A 22180-nucleotide genomic window follows, 5' to 3' on the forward strand; every position below is an offset into this window, starting at 1 on the left:
AATGTTACAACTAGGGGTGGAAATCGGAATGAAATTTCCGATTTCCGCCGAATCCGATCCGAGGCGTGAGTCTTTGCCATTGAGTCAGCGATTCCGGCTCGGCCCGGGAAAGCGCTGGAACGGTTTTTTCAATTCCGAAATTCCGAATCCCGAAAATTCTGAAATTCCGAGTTCCGAAAATTCCGAAAAAAATCGGATCGGAATCGGAAATACATATCGAAATTTTGGAATTTCCGAATTCTGGTCCAAAATTAGTTCCGATTTTTCCTAAATTTTCCGATAATTTCCGATATTTTTTTTTAATTATTAATATTTATAAATTATTATATACTAAATTATTTATTTATTTTTATATTTAAAAGGTTCAAAAAACATGTACTGATATACAAAACTTACATTGTAAACCCTAATTCCTTCTATTCTCGCGCCGCCGCTGAACCAAGCCCTTTACTCTCTCTCTCGTAAATCTCTCATTTCTCCTACCACCACCGTCCCCAGCCCGTCCGCCTCATCTCTCCGCCGAGAACCACCAGCGCCGCCTTCATCCCTTATTATCTCCACAGAGTAGCAGCCGCGCCGCCCCTTATTTTCTCAGCCGAGCACTAGCCGCGCAGCCACCTGTTGTCTCCACCGAGCACCAGCCGCATCCCTTCATTCTAGAGGTATTTCATAGAAATTCATCCTCTATTTTTTTTTGTAATCTTCCTATTATGATTCTTAAAATTGCAAAAAAAAAAAAAGAAAAGAAAAGAAATAATATTATTGGCAGAACATGTTTATCCCCTGTTTTCCGTCCTTCCTTCTACAACCTACTGCCCTAATTTTTTTTTATTTATGCATATTAGTTATTGAAATATGTTACTTATTATATCTATTACTGAATTTGTTTGAACTTGGATTCACTATATATTGCAACATTTTAAGTGGAACTGTTAGAGGGGCTTTTGAGATGGTTAGTCGTCTCCCATCTATTAATTTTATCAACTGTTAGAGGGGCTTTTGAGGTGCTTCTTCATGAATGTCTTATTCTAGTACATAATTTGTATCATAATCTTATGATTCCTGTTTTTTCTTACGCTCCTATTGAGATGCTTCTTGGTTGTGTGTGTGTGTGTTGTTTACCGTCAGTAAGAAGAAGGAGACGATTCTTATTATTGAATATATCATAACCATTACTAGAAAGATATATCACATGTCGGTGGTTTGTTCACAGTTATGTTTCGATCAGTTTTACAAGACCTATACATAAGAACTTTATTTTATTAGGAAATGGACAACACTTTTTTTATTTCGAAAAACTGATCAAAGAATCATGTTGTACTTCTCATAAAACTATGTTTAATCTCTATAATTTGGATTAATCCGTATTCATATCATGTTCATGCATTATGCAAAGACTTTGTAACCGATGACATATTAATTGCAGCCGATAATATGGGCTCCATGGAGGAGAAAATTGATAAGAAGCTGCTCATATTATATGCTTCGCAAACCGGAAATGCAATGGATGCTGCCGAGCGGCTCGGCAGAGAAGCCGAGCGCCGTTGCTGCCCATCTGTTTGTCTCCTCTCCATCGATGAATTTCAACCCGTATGTTCCCTCTCTCTCTCTCTCATTTTTACACTAAACCGACTTTTATAAATTATAATATTTGAGAAGAGATCATAAAATAGTCATTTTCTGGAATAGCAGCGGCGATTGGGCAGAGCTGCAGTGGCGATTGGGCAGAGCTGCAGTGGCGATTGGGCAAAGCCGCAACGGCGATTGGACAAAGCCGGAATGGCAGTAGGCAAAGCGAAAATTTAAGGTAGAACTAGTAAAAATTGCTTTTGGTGTATTAGTTTTGGATATTCTTCTCTATTTAATCACTTGTACATATTACTCAAAAGATTAACCTATATATTACTTCGTATATGGTAAATTTGCAATGCTTGAAAAAACTAGAACACTAGTTTAAGAATTTCTCAATAATATTCGTATGTAGTTGAAACAATAAAACATGATGTATTTTATATTTTAAGCTTGTATAAGGATGTAATTATAAATTTATTGTTTTTATATTTTATATTTTATATTTTATATTTTATATTTTATATTTTATATTTTATATTTTATATTTTATATTTTATATTTTATATTTTATATTTTATATTTTATATTTTATATTTTATATTTTATATTTTATATTTTAAGCTTGTATAAGGATTTGTATAGTATTTGTGAGAATTATATAGGTAGCAAAAATATATATTTTTTTAAATAAATTATGAGTATTTGTGAGGATAAAAATTGTCACATAAGGTATTTGTAACGAATATTATCATTACAAATATATATAAAATATTACTCCAAATTTGACTATTGGTGACGAATTTATTATTTGTAACGACACTAAATAGTTTTAGTGAGGATCAAGTTGTTACCATAAATAGAGATATTGTAACAAATCTTAGGTCGTTACCAATACATTTGTAACGAATATAGAAAACTTGTCACCTAAACTTCTAGCGTCGAGCTTTAAAGGACAAACAAAAGGTAACAAATTTGTCGTTACAATAAGTTTTAGCGACAAATGGCACTTATTGTGACAATTTTCTCCCTCGCTAAAAGTGTCTTTTTTTGTAGTGAAATTTACAAAGTTTGCCTTCAAACCCTCAAGTCAAAGTTTTCCTTCAAATCCTTCGAAATTCATAACAGTTCTCGATTTTTTTATTGGATGAGTTTTTCTTATCTTCAATTTATTTCATCATTTAATTCAATTTCCTTTTAAAAAAAATCAATTTCTCAACCCGTTACTAGTATAAGATCAGAGAGACTTTCTATTGAACAAGAATTGCAAGATTTTGACTAGTTGCATAAAAGCTCAAGATTTTAGGAGCTAAAAATCCTTGTCAACAAATACATAGGTAAAAATCGAAAGTTCAGTTCACACAAAACATTCTACGACGAATATATACAACAAACATTAACTATGATAACTAACTTTCAATTTGCTGGTTTAAATGTTCGATCTCGATAAAGCTGAAAAGCTTTAGGGCCATACTGTAAACAGTAAAAGAAACTTCTAATGTAACAACTAGTCGTGTAACCGACTAACTAACCTCTAAGAATTCAAGAACCCTAGTTATGGAGGGTCTGCGGGATGGGGAATCGGCAATGCATAACATAGCAACATTCAGAACATTCTGCACTTCCTCATGATCGATTGTTTCTTTGTTCATCCGATTATCTATCAGCTGATCCAAACAGCCGCCTCCTCGATCTCGTTATAATCTCCACTTCCTCGTCTTGTAGATGATAATGAACGAATTTGCTTTACCCACTTCACGATATTTATGTTCGCTCCAAAAAACGAGTCGTTTGGCTTTTTACCGGTAATCAGCTCAAGTAATACTACGCCGAAGCTATACACATCGCTCTTCTCCGTCACTTTTGTCGTGTATGCACTTTCTGCAACATGTTTCGATTGTGAAGGTCATATCATACACACATATTTATAGATAAAAGAAAAAAAAAATTAACAGTTTACCTGGTGAATATCTGTGACTACCAACGAAACGAGACATGGCTTGATCTCCCTCATTCTTCAGTACCTTGGCCAAGCCGAAATCAGCTAATTTCAGCCTCAAATCCTCATCAAGCAGAATATTGCTCGACTTAAAATCCCTATGTAAAATCGGAGGCACACAGTCATTGTAAAATAAGCGAGTCTGTGTGTAGGGGTGGCAATTTGGATCCGGTTCCATGGATCCGATTAGATCCGGTTCGGTTTATAAGGATCCGGTTTAGATTAAGTTTAGTTGAAATAAATTGGATCCGATCCAGTTGATATTTTTTTAAAACTGGATCCATTAAAAGTTTAACCACAAAATAAAGTGGATCATATTGGATCCAATCAAAACCCAATTAAATACCAAAACAATTTTCTCACAAAAAAAAGTCAAAATATTATTTTAATTAAAAGTGTATATGAGTGTGTGTGTGTGCGTAAAATAGTGTGTGTGTGTAACACAATGTGTGTGTGTGTGTAACATAGTGTGTGTGTGTGTGCGTAAAATAGTGTGTGTGCGCGTAAAACAGTGTGTGTGCGCGTAAAACAGTGTGTGTGTGTGTGTGTGTGTGTGTGTGTGTGAGTGTGTGTGTGTGTGCGTAAAATAGTGTGTGTGTGTGTATGAGTGTGTGTGTGTGTGTGCGTAAAATAATGTGTGTGTGTGTGTGTGTAGAAATTGTGTGTGTATGCGTGTGTGTGTGTGTGTAAAACAGTGTGTGTGTGTGCGTAAAATAGTGTGTGTGTGTGTGTGTGTGTGTGTGTGTGTAGAAATTGTGTGTGTATGGGTGTGTGTGTGTGTGTGTAAAACATTGTGTGTGTGTGTGTGCAAAACAGAGTGTGTGTGTGTGTGTGTAAAACAGTGTGTGTGTGTGTGTGTGTAAAACAGAGTGTGTGTGTGTGTGTAAAATAGTGTGTGTGTGTGTGTGTAAAACAGAGAGTGTGTGTGTGTGTGTGTGTGTGTAAAACAGAGTGTGTGTGTGTGTGTGTAAACAGTGTGTGTATGTGAGTGTGTGTAGAAGCTGTGTGTGTATGTGAGTGTGTGTAGAAGCTGTGTGTGCATGTGAGTGTGTGCAGTGTGTGTATTTGAGTGTGTGTGTGTGTGTGTGTAAAACAGTGTGTGTATTTTAGTGTGTGTGTGTGTGTGTGTGTAAAACAGTGTGTGTATGTGAGTGTGTGTGTGAAACAGTGTGTGTGTGTATATGTAAAACAGAGTGTGTGTGTGTGTAAAACAGAGTGTGTGTGTGTGTAAAACAGTGTATGTGTGTGCAAAACAGAGTGTGTGTGTGTGTGTGCGTGTGTGTGTGTGTAAAACGGGCTGTGTGTGTTAAACAGTTGCGTATGTGTGTGAGTGTGTGTATGAAAAGTGTGTGTGATAATGTGTGAGTTTGAAAGTTTATATATTAATTATTAAACCACATAAATTGAGATATTAAATCCTAAAAGTTGAGATATTAAATTACATAAATTGAGATATTAAATCCTAAAAGTTGAGATATTCAACCTCATAAGTTGAATTAAAAATGAAATGGATCCATTTGGATCCAATCCGGATCGGTCTAAATTCGATCCACATTAAATCTATTCATATAGGTTGATATTGGATCCGGATCATTTTGAATCCGATCCACATGGATCCGGATCGGATCCGGTCCAAGTTGAGAAATTGCCACCCCTATCTGTGTGCCACCCTGATTGTAATGTCGAACCGTTTGGGCTAATCAAGCACCACCCCACCTTTCAGATTGCAATGCAAAGCGTCCCCCAAACTCTCGTTCACCATATACTCATAGAGCAACACCTTACGTTCTTCATTTATCCCACTAAATAGCAACCGAACAACATTAATGTCCCTAATTCTTCCTAATATTCCAACCTCAGAACTGAACTCACTCTCGGACTATCCTAAAGAACCTCTGCTCTCCCATAGCCACTTAGCGGCCACCATCTGCCGCCCTACCAAATTGATGCGGTAAATTCGACCCGGCCTACCAAAGCTGATGAGATTTTCTTCTTTCAACGTGGTTAAAACTTCTTTGGGATTGAACCCGATTTTGGTGAATAGGGTAATCTTCCAAGACTGATTACTAATAGTTCCGCGATTGTTTGATTTCTTGTTTTTTGGTGAGGAAGAGGCAGATGAGTGAAACCATGACAAGTACTGCCAGAGATGGTAGACTAGCCACAAGTGCCAAGTGTGAGGCTGATTTTGCGGTATGTGAGGCCGGTTTAGTACCACGTGCAATGCACGTGATTACCATGTGCAATGCACGTGATTTTTACTATTGTAACCAATAATTTACACTATTTAAGATTTAATTGATTGCACATTATTAATTCTTTTATACATATATATGATTAATTTTATCTAAAATAAGTTGCTAGTTATTGTGTAATACGAATGATCAAATAAAATATTAGAATAAAATCCAATACAATGTTAAATGTTTGCCCACTAATATAATCTTTGTATGGATTCTTGTCCATGTTAATCATTAGAATGACCATATTTCTCTTAAACTCTTATGTGTATAATAGAAAATTCCAAAATATGTAAAATTATATTATTTTGTATATTATGTATAAAGTTCAACCAAAATATACATTAATTTACAATGTTTTATATATATTTAAAATAACAAATGAATTTTATTATAAAATAAAAGAATAGATAAATGGATAATATTAAATTTCGCAAATTAATTGGTTGATCTTTATTAATTATTTTAATATTTAATACATTAAAAATTCAACAATTAATTAACTTGATTTGATAATAAGCTAGTATGGATAATCTTAATACATTTATAATTAACATTATAAAACATCATTTCAATAGTATATTTTAAGAATTTTAAAATCATCAGACATATGACGACAAAAAAAAAATCATCAAACATATGTCTCATAAAATAAAATAAAGGAAAAAGAAAAGTAAAAAATGCAATGTGGTTAGAGGTGTCGGAATGGAACTTTGGAATCCTGCCAATTCCGATTCGAAAATAACTGAATTTCGATCATTTCGATATCCTATTTTTCCAATTTGTTTTTGCACGGAATTAGAATTCTGTATAAAATTACCGGAAAATTCTGATTTTCGATCCGATTTTAGTTACTAATATTTTAATTATTTTTAGAAATATATAATATAATTTTATGATATATTGTTGTAATTTCATAATATATTATGGCCCCGTTTGGTTGGCAAGATAAGATTAGCCAAGATGAGATTAAATAATCTAATGAGACCCAATTATTTTATTGGAGATTGAAATGTCCAACAAAAAAACCTCATTGGAAGGCAAGATGAGCCAAAATAAGGCAAGATAAGCCATGATTATATAATTTTGGCGGGGCGACCCGGCAATTTATTGAGGATACCAAACATCAAATTAAGTCCAACTATTTACCTAATCATGACTTATCTTGGCAACCAAACGGGGCCTATCTATGTTATATTTTAGGGTTAAGCGCACTTTGTCCCCTGTACTTTAGCTCGTTTTGCGCTTTGCCTCCCAAACAAAAAAAAATTGCACGATCATACCTAGACTTATGATACGCGTTTTCCTCACGTATAAATTACCGCAAGTATACGGTATCGCATTTTGCAGAACAGTGGTTCCGGATATCGATCCACAGGGACCTTGTAGATTCAAATGCTGAGTAGTGTAATTATATTATCGTTATATTATCTAGCCGATCGTAAATAAGTGGATTGGTGATAAACCCTAATTTAAAAGCATGCAAGATCGTAAACATGCAAATATGGAATGTACGTAAATAAAGTACGACAACTCAACGCGGGGGGACTTTGATTTAAAAGGGACTTCTAGGGCCAAATCCACCTATGTATAATCAACAACGATCTACAAATCCGTTATCTAACGCCACATTCCTATTCGTTAACCCAGACGCTAAAGTACTCTAACCCCCGTCTCCAGTGTAGTTAGAGTCTACCGACAGGTCCGACGTCTCCGTTCAGAACCTGCTATTAAGAGAGCATTTAGGCCAAGTCCTTAAGGGCTACCCGAAGTGCATCACGTCTCCGTTTCCACACCCCGAGCTATGTTTTCCTAACTTCAAACAAGAAATCCTCTCTCGAGTTCATTCATATTTAATATCAATCTGAGAGCTGATCAACACAATCAGAAGCATTTAATACAGGAAAACATAAACGAAATCAAAACACGACAAATAGATAACAGAAATGACGATCGAAATCAATATATACAAGGCTTCATTGCCCTAGAAGAAAATGTTCTTAGTTCATAACAAACATAGTATCAAAAGAATGTACAAAGGAAATGAAGAACAAAACGTAAAGAAATTGCGTAAGAAAAACCCAAGTCGGAACCCCCGTTGATGATTCCCGCGAAGAACTGTCGAAAACCGTAAAAAGTCGAAGAAGAACGAAGAGTGAGGGCTTGCTTCTATTTATAGTAAATTGCAAAGCTTCCTCAAGAAGCTTTGCTATTTAAAATATCTGCCCTCGAAAATCGTGCCAGATCGCGATCCAATAAAGTCGGATCGCGATCTGGCTTCTCGAAAAAACGTGAACCGCCATCCCAGATCGCGATCCAGGAAGTGCGGATCGCGATCTGCCCCAAAATCACGATGCTACTGGAATTTGTCACCAGATCGCGATCCGACTTTCCTGGATCGCGATCTGGGTCTGAACTTGCTCGCTACTGGATTTTGCATCCAGATCGCGATCCGACTTTCCTGGATCGCGATCTGGGTCTTAATGACCACTTTCTCGGCTTCAAAAATCGGTTTCGCTTCCAAATGGCTTCGACTTGGCAACAAAAGCTAACAAAACCTAAAAAAAAGAAATAAAACAAGAAACGCAATAATATATACAAATAAAGCCGAAACTCGGACGAACGAAGACCAAAACTCGAAGATTTGATAAGCAAAAATCGTGCAAAACGAACACTTATCAACTTACTAATTCGGTGCACCTGTAACTTAAAAGTTCATGTTTGGCTAAAATCTTGCCTGGACTGGACTGCACATGTAAGATACCTGCGGAATGGAGGAATTCGCCAATTCACAAAATATTTTTAGAAGAAAGAAAAAAGAAAATTGAAAAAAAAATTAAAACAAAATGAAAACAATGAACGAAATTTCCACCAAAATATAGATTCGACGAGATGAGTCCAATTGTAGGTAGCTCGTCAAATTCCGACTGACGAAACACAAATTACACCTCCGTCGAGACCTACCGTCGTCGAAATACGCGCTGACTGTAAAACGATTGCAGAAACAGATCGAGAGCTCCAAACTGAAACACATCGCCACCAAAAGAAAGAGCTCGACGAGACAACGGTAGTTAAACCATCGAATCACGACCACTGGAGAAAGAGTTATGACTCCGGGAAGCAACTTTACCGGTTGAAGATATGTTGGGCGGAATTTGAATCTGAGAGTTGAGAAAGGAAGAGAAAGAGATGATTGTCAGTTGGCTAGGGTTTAAAACAGATTTTAAAAGAGCATTTTAGATAATTCAGAGTGGACGAGAGGAATCTGTCAAATTAATTTCAAAATGAAAAAGGTATACACCAGAATATAATTAGCATGGTGATTAGTGATATATAATTTCCTTATGAAGGGTCCCTAAAATAATCCCAATCTATGCAATAAGGGAAACTTGAAAAAGTGAATAGTTATTTTATATTGGAAAATATTATTTTTATATTTGATCTATTTCAAAAAATTTTGTTAGGCTTGTAAATTAATAAATTATAAATTGATGTAAATGGGTGGGGTGTTTTTTTTTTTTTTTTTTTTTTTTAGTTTCAAACTTAGATTAAACGGTGTTAAGGTCAAATGTCTGCAAACTAACGGTAACGGCACGTTGAGAAAAAATTTCAAGTACAGAGGATCAAATCAATGCAATCAAAAATAGAAGGGGGTAAAGTGATACCAAACCAACGTAAATGGAGAAAGTGAAATTTGGTCTAATTTGTATCTTAATAACTTTTATGTCGGAGAACCGGGTTTAAATTTATAAACTCTCTTATTTTTTAGTTTTCGTGTTTTTGTACATCACTCGTGTTCATCTATGATAATATTTCTTATTTTGTATACTTTATTAGGCCCTAATGTACTAGTACATAATTACATTTAAGTCCCTAACAATTACAATTTGAAACGTTTTTGCATTAAGGTGACTGGTCATATACGTTCTCTAATTTTTGGTGTATTTCAGATTTATTATTTCTTTAGAACTAATTCATAGAAATTGATTATTTTCGCGCTTTCATGACGCATCAATATTTTATATTATACTTGTCGAGATAATTTGATTATTTTATAATAGTAATAATTATTTATTACACTTGAAATTTCTAATTTTTCCCTCAAGATATTGGCAAAAACTAACGATCCCGCTTTGGTTTAAACAAGGTGGAGACTTTAACGTATATCCGAACTTAAAAATTGTAGGGATTCTACCCGAAGAAAGCTTACAATATGAAACACTCAAAATAGATGTTAGTAAAATCACAAGATAAATAAATATGAATGTATGAAAACAGAAGTATGAGATTGAAGACAGCTCAGTCTTCCAAACCAATTCACACACACAGATCCACAAAGGTATCCACTGTTACACACACACACACAGTCTAGGATTGCACCATACTCAGAACCAATCCTCTCTCTGCACTCAAACCCCTTAAACCACCCAGATTATCAGTAAGACCACGAAGAAGATGCACTCAGCTTCTTACCCACTCACCACAGACCCAACTCACAGAAGAAGAAGGCAAGGTGTTTGAATTTAGGGTTTCAATCTAGGTCTTACCCTCTGCCACACATCTCTCCGCATTAAATAGGGACTCCAGTCAAAAGGAGCCGTTGAAGAGACAACCACTGGGACAAGCACGGCCAAGGACGGCGGCGAATGGCCCATGGTTGCTGGAGCAAAAGAAGAAAGAAGCAGAGGGGGACCAAAGGAGAGAGCAGATATTGTCTAGGGCACAAAACGGGAAAGGGGGTACAAGGGAGAGGAAAGGTCAGCTATAATGAACGGCTGAGATCACACCAGAACCAACGGTTCAGATCTAAGCCTTCTAGCACATTCCCACTAATGGGCTGGAATTAGTCTGGATGGGCCTTTCCGAATAGACAAGTGTGTGTGTGTGGTGGAAATTGGGCTATAGGCCCAAGACACATTTGGGCCACAACCACAACAAATCTCCACCTTGGACCAAAGTGTATCATTAGTGAATTTTATGGTTTATTGGAAGTCATCATTGCTGTTTTTGATATACAGGTAAAACACAAAGTAGTACAAGTATATCTTTCTGATTTTCACATAGAAGGTCAGAAGGAGATGTCACATAGACAAAACATGTAGCAGTTCACAAAGAAAAGACATGAACACAATCAGTCACAAAGACAACACATAGTCAGTCACAAAGACTGTAACAAATAAGAAATAGCACACAACATTTTAATCTTGGGAAATTAGGTTCAAGTTTTTCAAACAAGAACGAAATTTCTCAACTGGTAAGCACTTAGTACCCATATCAGCAGGGTTGAACTCTGAGGGAATTTTTTCAAGGTCAATAATCCCTTCTTCCACAATACTTCTAATAAAGTGAAATTTAATCTCAATATGCTTAGTTCTATCATGGAAGACAGGGTTTTTGCACAATTGTATACCAGACTGACTGTCAGAAAACACTACCACTTTGTTCCTGTAAAAACCAATTTCAATCAGCAAGCCTTTAAGCCAGATAGCTTCTTTGAAAGCCTCAGTTGTGGCAACATATTCTGCCTCAGTAGTAGACAGAGCCACAATGCTTTGAAGCTGAGATTTCCAGCTTACACAGGAACCATTCAAAGTAAACACATAAGAAGTAGATGATTTTCTGCTATCTCTACAATTTGCAAAATTAGAGTCCACATACCCACAGAGTTCACTCTCAGTTTTACACTTAGAAAACAGCAAACCAAGTTTAACAGAACCTTTCAAATACCTAAGCAACCACTTAAGAGCCTCCCAATGAGGCAAACCTGGATTAGACATATACCTACTCAAATAACTCACAGAGTAAGCAATATCTGGTCTTGTGCTGACCATTAAGTACATAACAGACCCTATAGCATTTGCATAAGGCACATTTTTCATCTCAGACATTTCAGGTTCAGTCTTGGGAGACTGTTCCCTACTTAACACAAAATGGGCAGCAAGAGGAACATATACAGGTTTTGCAGATTGCATAGAAAATTTCTCAAGGATTTTTTCAGTGTAAGAAGATTGATTAAGAAACAATGAACAGCCTTTTCTATCTCTGATTATGTCCATGCCAAGTATTCTTTTAGCATTTCCAAGCAATTTCATGTCAAATTCATCACTAAGACATTTAATGACATAATTGATTGTTTTAATACAAGGGCTGGTCAGAAGCATATCATCCACATAAAGGAGCAAGAAGACAGGAATTTTGGCAGAGTGTTTGAAATACAAGCATGGGTCATATGAACTTCTCAAAAAATTTAAGGATTTCATGCATGCATCAAATCTTTTATTCCACTGTCTAGGGGACTGCTTAAGACCATACAAAGATTTTTTCAATAAACACACATAATCAGGATGTTTCACATCAAGAAAACCTTCAGGCTGTTTCATGTATATTTGCTTATCTAATTCACCATGGAGAAATGCAGTTTTCACATCCATTTGTTTTAACTCCCAATCAAATTGAGCAATTAAGGCAAGCATAATTCTCACAGTAGTAAATTTCACAACAGGAGCAAATATCTCAGTATAATCAATTCCTTCTCTTTGGGTGAACCCCTTAGCCACTAGCCTAGCCTTATATCTAAGTGAATCAGATTCATGTTTAACTTTAAACAGCCATTTGCAGTCAACTAATGAACATTCAGCTGGTTTTGGCACAAGAGTCCAAGTATGGTTAACATGCAAAGATTCAATTTCTTCATTCATAGCATTTAACCAAGACACAGATTCATTAGATTTAAGGGCTTCCCTATAAGACTTAGGTTCTTTACCATCCAGAGACTCAAAGACATGAAACACATAAGATGCAAGCTGATAATCATCTAAATGATGAGGCCTAATGATGTTTCTTCTACTTCTGTCCCTAGCAAGTTGGTAATCACCAAGATTTTCCACATCAGGCACATTAGTATCAACATTTTGATCAAACACATCATTTTCAGGCACATTATTATCAGTTTCACTATCAGAATCAGATATAGTTTCATGTTGAGCAGGTATAACAGGGGAAGTCTCCACCTCAGCAGAGGTAGACTCAGAAGAAATAACAGACAAACAAGGAAACTCATTCTCATTGAATATCACATTTCTACTTATAACAGTTTTAAACCCCTGTTCCCCCTTAAGCCAGCACCTATAACCCTTAACCCCCTCTGGATAACCCAAGAAAACACATTTAACAGACCTGGGATCAAGTTTATCATGTTTCTGGTGCACAAAAGCAGAGCAACCAAATACTCTAAGATTAGACAAACTAACAGGAATACCAGACCACTTAGTTTCAGGTAATTCACCACATAGAGGCACAGAAGGTGATCTATTGATCACATATGCAGCAGTTAAAATAGCTTCACCCCAGAACATTTTAGACAAGCCAGATGAATTTAACATGGACCTAACTCTATCAAGTAATGTCCTATTCATCCTCTCAGCAACACCATTTTGCTGAGGGGTGTAAGCTACAGTTTTATGCCTCTTTATGCCAGATTCAACACACATATCATCAAATTCAGCATTACAAAACTCAGTTCCATTGTCAGTTCTCAAGGTTTTAATTTTCTTCCCAGTTTGATTTTCAATTAAAACTTTCCATGCTTTAAATCTTTGAAACACATCAGATTTATTTTTCAGCAAGAAAACAAACACTTTTCTGGAAAAATCATCAACCACAGAGAGAAAGTATCTATTACCACCATGACTAGGAACAGGGGCAGGGCCCCACACATCAGCATGTATATATTCAAGGATATCAGTGCATTTTGAAGAGTTAGGGAAAGGAGACACAGGAAATTGGACCTTAGTCTGTTTTCCTAAAATGCATGAGTCACATATGGGCAGATCAGACACACAGTCATTGTCAAGATAATTGTTTTTATGCAAAAGCTCAAGCCCTTTAGCACTAATGTGACCTAACCTCCTATGCCAAAGGCTAGAATGATCATGTTTAACAGAATTAGCATGCAACAAGGGTTCAGCAGAACACACATACAAATTTTGCATTCTAACAGCTTTGAACACAAATTGATCACCTTTCATAATATTTTGGCAACCATTTCCCCAACTACCATGCAGACCACTATCCTCAAGAACAGCCACAGAAAGCAAATTACTACTCAGATTAGGAACATGTCTCACATTTTTAAGCATAAGTTCAAAACCAGATTCAAACTTAAGGATAATAGTTCCTAAACCAACCACATTTACACCACTGCTATCAGCCATAGACACATTGCCATTTTTTAGTTCCACATAGGATGTAAATAGGTGTCTATTAGGTGTCATGTGGTGTGTGCATGCAGAATCAAAGATCCAATCATTATCACATAGAGATGAAATCACAGAGTTCACACAGTCATGCACAGACTCACCAATCATGAAAACATCACCCAGATTGTCAACAACAACATTTGCCTGTTCATTATTCTTATCCTTTTTAGGTTCAGTACATTCATTTGCATAATGACCAGGTTTACCACAGTTATAACATTTTCTGCCTTTGATCTTGTTCTTACTCCACTCTTTGCCCTTTTTAGGTTTTTGAAAAGACTGATTTTGGTTGTTATTACTGGAAGAGGCCTTGTGTTGAAACTTGAATTTAGGCTTTCCTTTCACAAAGTTAACATCACCAAAAGATTTGTGACCCTTATTGGTTCTTAAATCCAGTTCTTTGCTTTTCAAACCATTTATGACAGTGTCAAGAGTAACCTGATCTCTACCATACTTAATAGCAGATTTTACATCACTATAAGTGTCAGGAATTGCATTTAAAAGCACAATAGGAGTATAATCATCAATGTTTTTATCTCCAGTTAATTTAATGTCCTGAACTAGCTTTGTAAAAATATCCAGATTCTCATCTATATCTTTACTCAAATCCAGTTTAAATCTGAAAAACTTTTCAAGTAAAAACATTTTTGAGGGCAAAGAGGTTTCAGTGTACAGATCTTGCAGTTTTTCCCATAAAGCTTTAGCATCATCTTGCTTTCCTAATTTTCTAATCACAGAATCACTCAAATTCAAGATCATCAAAGAGTAAGCAAGTTCATCAAATTCAGCTTTCTTAGCAGCAGGTGTGGTATCTTCATAGTTTAGAGTAATAGCTTTAAAACATTTTTGCTGAACTAAAACACCTTTCATTTTCTGTTGCCATATAGAAAAGTCACCTCTCCCATCAAAAGGAGCAAGAGGATATGCATTCATGATTCACACAGATGAAAGGCACAGAATCACAAGAAATCACACAGAATCACACAGAAATCACACAGAATCACACAGAAATCACACAGAATCACACAGAAATACAGAGTAACACAATAGATAATCAGATTGCCCCCCCCTTTCCAGATTCCTGCGACACTAGGTGGTCCGGACAAGAAAGGGTTTGCTGAGAGCAATCCTAAGCTACACTAACAGTAGGAATAATTGCGGAAAAATAAACCACATAGAAAGCTGGAAAAATAAATCAAGTATGAGCACATCTGCCACACAGGGCCAAGTAGTGCCACACAGGGCCTCCACGCCACACAGGGCCAACTCAATGCCACACAGGGCTCCCAACCTCCACAGGAATAAACCAGGAAACGAAAAACTAGGGTTTCAGAGTGACTTACCTTATCAGAACCCAGTTAGGTTCTGTAAGCCTTCTTCAAGCAGATCTTCGAGCAACCAAGCTCTTGATACCACTGTAGGGATTCTACCCGAAGAAAGCTTACAATATGAAACACTCAAAATAGATGTTAGTAAAATCACAAGATAAATAAATATGAATGTATGAAAACAGAAGTATGAGATTGAAGACAGCTCAGTCTTCCAAACCAATTCACACACACAGATCCACAAAGGTATCCACTGTTACACACACACACACAGTCTAGGATTGCACCATACTCAGAACCAATCCTCTCTCTGCACTCAAACCCCTTAAACCACCCAGATTATCAGTAAGACCACGAAGAAGATGCACTCAGCTTCTTACCCACTCACCACAGACCCAACTCACAGAAGAAGAAGGCAAGGTGTTTGAATTTAGGGTTTCAATCTAGGTCTTACCCTCTGCCACACATCTCTCCGCATTAAATAGGGACTCCAGTCAAAAGGAGCCGTTGAAGAGACAACCACTGGGACAAGCACGGCCAAGGACGGCGGCGAATGGCCCATGGTTGCTGGAGCAAAAGAAGAAAGAAGCAGAGGGGGACCAAAGGAGAGAGCAGATATTGTCTAGGGCACAAAACGGGAAAGGGGGTACAAGGGAGAGGAAAGGTCAGCTATAATGAACGGCTGAGATCACACCAGAACCAACGGTTCAGATCTAAGCCTTCTAGCACATTCCCACTAATGGGCTGGAATTAGTCTGGATGGGCCTTTCCGAATAGACAAGTGTGTGTGTGTGGTGGAAATTGGGCTATAGGCCCAAGACACATTTGGGCCACAACCACAACAAAAATACACAAGAATTTAGTTAATTAAATCTTAACTCATTGTATGTTAAAGTTACATCAAAGATTTATTCAAAAGTTGAAAAATAAGCACCACAAAATCCATCCACGCAAGCACAAGTTTTGAGAAAGTAAGAGCAACTCCAATGGAGGAATTAAATGGGGAATTAAATGGAATAACTTCTATTTTGATGCTCCAAAACATAAATTTTCATCTCCAATGGGGGAATTAAATTGGTAGTTATTTTGATATTCAACTTCCCGAGATGCAAAAATGCATCCTGGAAAAAGAGGTATCAAATCATTAACTACCCAACAAACCAATTAAAAATTGACACGTGTCAATATTAAATATATTTATGCTTATATTTAAAATTAGATGATTCATTTAATGCTTGCGGTTGGAGTAAATGAGTATCCAAATAATAAAACGAGTATCAAATGAATATTTGATGATTGATTTTGATACTTTACCATTGGATTTGCTCTAAGTACTATCTCCGTTCTTTAATAATCGTCTATTTTCACAATTTACACAAGTATTAAGAAACTCGATAAAGGGGACTTTTCTTTGTGGGAAAATAAATGGGGCTTGATTTTCGAAAAAAAAATACATTATAAAGACCAGAATAACCTTTATCAATTAATAATTTATAAGAGAATGTTAATGTATATATATATATTAAATTTACGTAATACCGGTATTGAATGAGTGGAAAGAAAACGATCCATGTAATTAATGGCAAGATAAGACCAGAACCGAAATCACGCAAAAAATCAAGAATTGAAGCGAAGATTTCTCGACGAAGAGAGAGAAGTGATGAAGATGCAAAAACGAGGCTTTGAATGTAAGTCTTCGAGGGCATGTGATCATTTTCGATATTGAATAGTGAAGGGATTTTTTCCTTTGATGGTGGAAATGGATTTTCAAGATCAAACTCCATTGATGTATTAAACTCTTCTCTTCACTTCTTTATTTATTTATTATTATTTTTGCTAATACACTCACTCTTTATATAATTTACAACATGGTTTGTTTTTGGGTGGGGGTGGAGGGTGGGCCGGTGGGGGTGGAGAGGGGGAAAGTAGTGATAAGAGAGAAAGATAGGATTTTACTACTCTCTCTCTCTCTCTCTCTCTCTCTCTCTCTCTCTCTCTCTCTCTCTCTCTCTCATACATAGGGAATGAAAAGTGTATTGTGTGTGGGGCTCATATAATTTGCTTCAACATATATGTCAATGGAAGAATTTGGTGGATGAGTAACAATTAATTAACAAACTATCTCCATTCTCTATGTATTGATTTGTTTATTTATTATATCGATTTGAGGGAATTATTTTTATGGTAAATGTAAATATAGTTGAATATGCAATTGGATGAGGGTGGGAAATTTGATTTCAAATTTTTTTAGGGAATTACTTGATTATTTTTACAATGAATATGGAAATTACTAACTAGTCTACCACAATTTGGTCAAATATTGACGAATCATCTCCTAAAATTGTGGAGTCATTTGATTTTATATTTGTTGAAATTCTAGAGGCCCAAATCCTTCTATACATAAGGCCCATTTCCTTCGCTTGGGCTCGGCTCAATAATCAGCCCTAATTCATTTTCGCCCCAATATTAACCCCTAATTCACGTATCTAACGATGTCATTTCACCAACATTAAATTGCTTAATGGAAGTCCTAATTTTATTTATTTTTTTGCAGAAAGAGAATGAATGAAGAACAGAGTTTGGAGAAGCTGAGATTTACACAATTCAAACAAAATACAAATATTAATGATTGGAAAATTTGAGTTTCACAATCTTAATGCGGCAAGTTGTGAAGAAATACATAGGTAAACAATCGAAACTTCAGTTTATACGAACAGATTACGACGAATATATACTACAACACCAACTACGATCCATACGATAAACAGTAAAAAAAGACCTCCAATTAAAATGCTTGTTGATTTACAAGAACCAATTACGATTACGATATACAACCACTAGTCGTGTAACAAACTAACTAACTTCTAAAAATTCAAGAACCCTAGCCATGGAGGGCCTGCAGGTCGGGGAATCGGCGGTGCATAACATAGCAACATTAAGAACATTCTCCACTTCTTCATGTTCGATTGTTTCTTTGTTCATTCGACTATCTATGAGCTGATCCAAACAACCCGCCTCTTCGATCTCGTTATAATGTCCACTTCCTCGTCTTGTAGATGAGAATGAACGAATTTGCTTTACCCACTTCACAATATTTCTGTTCGCTCCAAAAAACGGGTCGTTTGGCTTTTTACCGGTAATCAACTCAAGCAGTACTACGCCGAAGCTAAATACATCGCTCTTCTCGGTCACATTTGTGGTGTAGGCACATTCTGCAACATGTTTGGATTGTAAAGGTCGTATCATATACAAATATTTATGAATAAATAAATAATTAAAAATTTAAAATGAATTTAACAGTTTACCTGGTGCAATATATCCGTAACTACCAACGAAACGAGACATGGCTTGATCTCCCTCATTCTTCAGTGCCTTGGCCAAGCCGAAATCAGCTAATTTCGGCCTCAAATCCTCATCGAGTAGAATATTGCTCGACTTAAAATCCCTATGCAGAATCGGAGGCACACAGTCATTGTGTAAATAAGCGAGTCCGTGTGCCGCCCCGATTGCAATGTCGAACCGTTTGGGCCAATCGAGCACCAGCCCACCTTCCCGATTGCCATGCAAAGCTTCACCCAAACTCCCATTCACCAAGTACTCGTAGACCAACACCTTACGTTCGTCATTTATCCCACTGAATAGCAACCGAACAACATTAATGTGCCTAATTCTTCCCAATATTCCAACCTCAGAATTGAACTCTCTCTCGGACTGTGTTAAAGAACCTCTGTTCGCCCATAGCCACTTAGCAGCCACCGTCTGCCCCGCTTCCAAATCGACTCGGTAAACTCGACCCGACCCGCCAAAGCCAATGAGATTTTCTTCTTTCAACGAGGTTAAAACTTCTTCGGGATTGAACCCGATTTTGGTGAATAGGGTAATCTGCCAAGACTGATTACTATTAGTTTCGGGATTGTCTGATTTCTTGTTTTTGGTGAGGAAGAGGCAGATGAGTGAGACAATGACAAGTACTGCCAAAGATGGTAGAATTGCCAAGTGTGAGGCCGGTTTAGTGATATATCTTGAGCATGGAGGGAGGGGTTTTGTAGAACCACACAAGTCCGGATTGCCGATTAGACTAGGTAGGAAAAATTTAGTGTCGAAACTCAACGGCACTTTCCCTTGAAGCCGATTGTACGAGATGTCAAACTCGTCGAGTTTGAGTTTCGTCAACTCCGTCGGAATTTCGCCACTCAACTGATTGTTGGACATATTGAGGACTGTCAGACTCGGCAAGCTTCCCAAATCCGTTGGAATGGCGCCAGATAATCTATTTCCCGACAAATCCAATTGTGTCAACTCTTTCCAATTAACACTAACATTTTCTGGGATCACACCGGTGAACATGTTCTGTTGAAGGAGAAGCTCTTCCAATTTCGTCAACTTGTACATGCAAGAAGGCAGGTTACCGGAAAATCGGTTCATGCTCGAATGGAATCTTCTCAACTCCGGCAAAACACATATATCATCTGGAAACTTGCCGGAGAAATTATTGCCGGAAATGAGCAATTGTTGGAGGCCTTTTGCATTCGAAATCGATGTTGAAATAGTCCCTTGCAAACTATTATTTGTTAATTCAATGTGATAGAGCCCGGCGAAGCCCCACATCCCATCGGGAACCGGCCCGAATAATCTATTGTCATGAACTCGCACGTAGGTTAAACTCATGCACTCTGCGTAAGAATTGGGTATTTGACCCGAAAACCTATTTCCGAAAAGTATCAGTCTTTGAAGATTTTTTCCGTAGCACAAGTTCCGGGGTAGCGGGCCTTCCAGATTGTTGTTTGCCACGTCAATTTCTTCAATCTGCGAGTGCATGCCCAGGGATTCTGGCAGAGCTCCGGTGAGATTGTTTCCGAAGAGCCTTAGCTGATAGAGTGCTGGATTTAGAGCCAAACTTGTAGGTATTTCGCCTTGCAAGAAGTTAAAGCTGAGATGAAGGGATTCCACGGGCAAAGCAGCAAGAGTTTCGGGTATTGTTCCGGTGAGATTATTCCGTGTGGCGTCGAAGCGACGCAAAAGAACAAGCTCGGAGAAAGTGTCCGGCAAAGGACCAGAGAGTTTGTTGTAATGCAATTCTATTTGTTCCACGTTTTTCAAACATCCAATGGCTTCCGGGATTTTTCCCACGAGGTTGTTATGGGATACGTCGAAGTTTTTTATGAAAACGAGATTGCCAATAGTTTCGGGGATTTTTCCCACGAGGTTATTCTGGGAGACGTCAAAGTTTTTTATAGAAACGAGATCCCCGACAGATTCTGGGATTTCTCCGGCCAGATTCGCTAATGATGCTATAAGGATCTCGAGTTTCGTGAGTCGTCCGATGCTCGGTGGCAGGGGACTTGGACGAAAAGGATTTATAGCCAGTACTAACTCGGTTAACTCCGTTAAAGTGGACAAAAACTCGGGGATCGACCCGTTTAACAAGTTGGAAGCAAGAGATAGAAAGTGAAGCCTACGTAAGTTGGCAAAACTCGCAGGGACTTCACCGATAAAATTATTGTCAGAAAGATCCAAGATTGTCAAATTAAGAAACGGCACAGAAAAGTCCGGCAAGCTACCATCGAAGTAATTGCAAGAAATGTTTAGGCTAGAAAGACGAGAACATCGAGAAAGAGAATCACTTCTAATACTTCCGCTAAGATTATTATCGGAGATATCTAGATACTCAAGAGTAGCAATTAAACAAAACTCCGCCGGAAAAGCCCCGGAAATGTTCATACTTGATAGATCTATGGCAAGTACCTTGTTGCTCCGGCGGTCACAAGAAATGCCGGTCCAATTGCATGGCGAATCGTGAGTTGACTCGAGCCAGTCGTCGGGTTTCCCGTTGAGCCTGTCGTTCTTGACACGGAGCAAGATTTCGGCATCCGTCATGTCGTAAGACTTCGTCCGAGGCGCCAAACTCATCAAGAAAACTGCACTAATTATCATCACGAGGAGATGACGATGCTTGTTGTCGTCGTACAAACGCATCTTGAGAAGAATGAAGAACATAACTGAATATATAGATTGGTATAGAATATGATGTGTAAGAAGTTTTGTAAAAATTATATGAAAAAATTCATATAAAAAAATGGTGTAAGAATGTTTTTTTTTTTTTTTAATAATGTATGAATTTTCCTATTTTCTTTCTTGTCCTTTAAATACATAGGTTGCTTCCATGGAAAGGCATATGTATGTATAACTTTTACCTCTTTCATTTCTCTCTTCCTTTTCTTCTTTTTATCCTTCTTTTCTTTTCTCTGTTTTTGTCGTTACTATATTTGATACACAAAATACAGATTAATAATTTTATAGATCATATATTATTATCATAATTTTTTAATTCATTTATGTATTGTAATTTCATAATTGTATTTATTAGGTTTATATATATGATACACAAAATACAAATTACTAATTTTATGGATCATATATTTATTATCATAAATTGTTAATTCATTTATGTATTATATATTACTAGCAATTCTCCCCATGCAATGCACGGGAATGCATAAATGAAAAAAATAAGTATATAATAATTAAATTGTATTAACAAATAAATCCACATTGATTTCTGTAAAAGAGATAGAAAAAAAAATTCTATTCGTATTAGGATTTTGTTAGTGGATTTGCAAATTTTGATTTACTATGAAAGTGAGAGAAAAAATTGGAAAATAGGAGATGAAAAAAAAATTCATAGCAAATTTGATTTGCTATGAAAGTTATTAGAGAAAAAAAAAACTGGAAAATAGGAAATGAAAAAAAATAATAATAATTTATTTAATATTTTTTACAAATATA

General features: G+C 36.7%; 1 protein-coding gene across 1 annotated transcript; it reads right to left on the minus strand.

Annotated features, from left to right (window-relative positions):
• Positions 1–2816: 2816 nt before the first annotated feature.
• On the minus strand, positions 2817–21602 carry LOC105971976 (uncharacterized). Its single transcript, XM_088811651.1, has 2 exons — positions 18700–21602; positions 2817–3450 (listed from the first exon to the last, which is right to left on the minus strand). The coding sequence occupies exons 1-2, from the start codon at positions 21389–21391 to the stop codon at positions 3233–3235; spliced, it is 2910 nt and encodes a 969-aa protein (XP_088667777.1). The 5' UTR covers positions 21392–21602; the 3' UTR covers positions 2817–3232.
• Positions 21603–22180: the final 578 nt, after the last annotated feature.

Source organism: Erythranthe guttata, chromosome 13 (genome assembly GCF_056151865.1).
Source record: "Erythranthe guttata isolate IM_541 chromosome 13, IM_541, whole genome shotgun sequence".
NCBI lineage: Eukaryota > Viridiplantae > Streptophyta > Magnoliopsida > Lamiales > Phrymaceae > Erythranthe > Erythranthe guttata.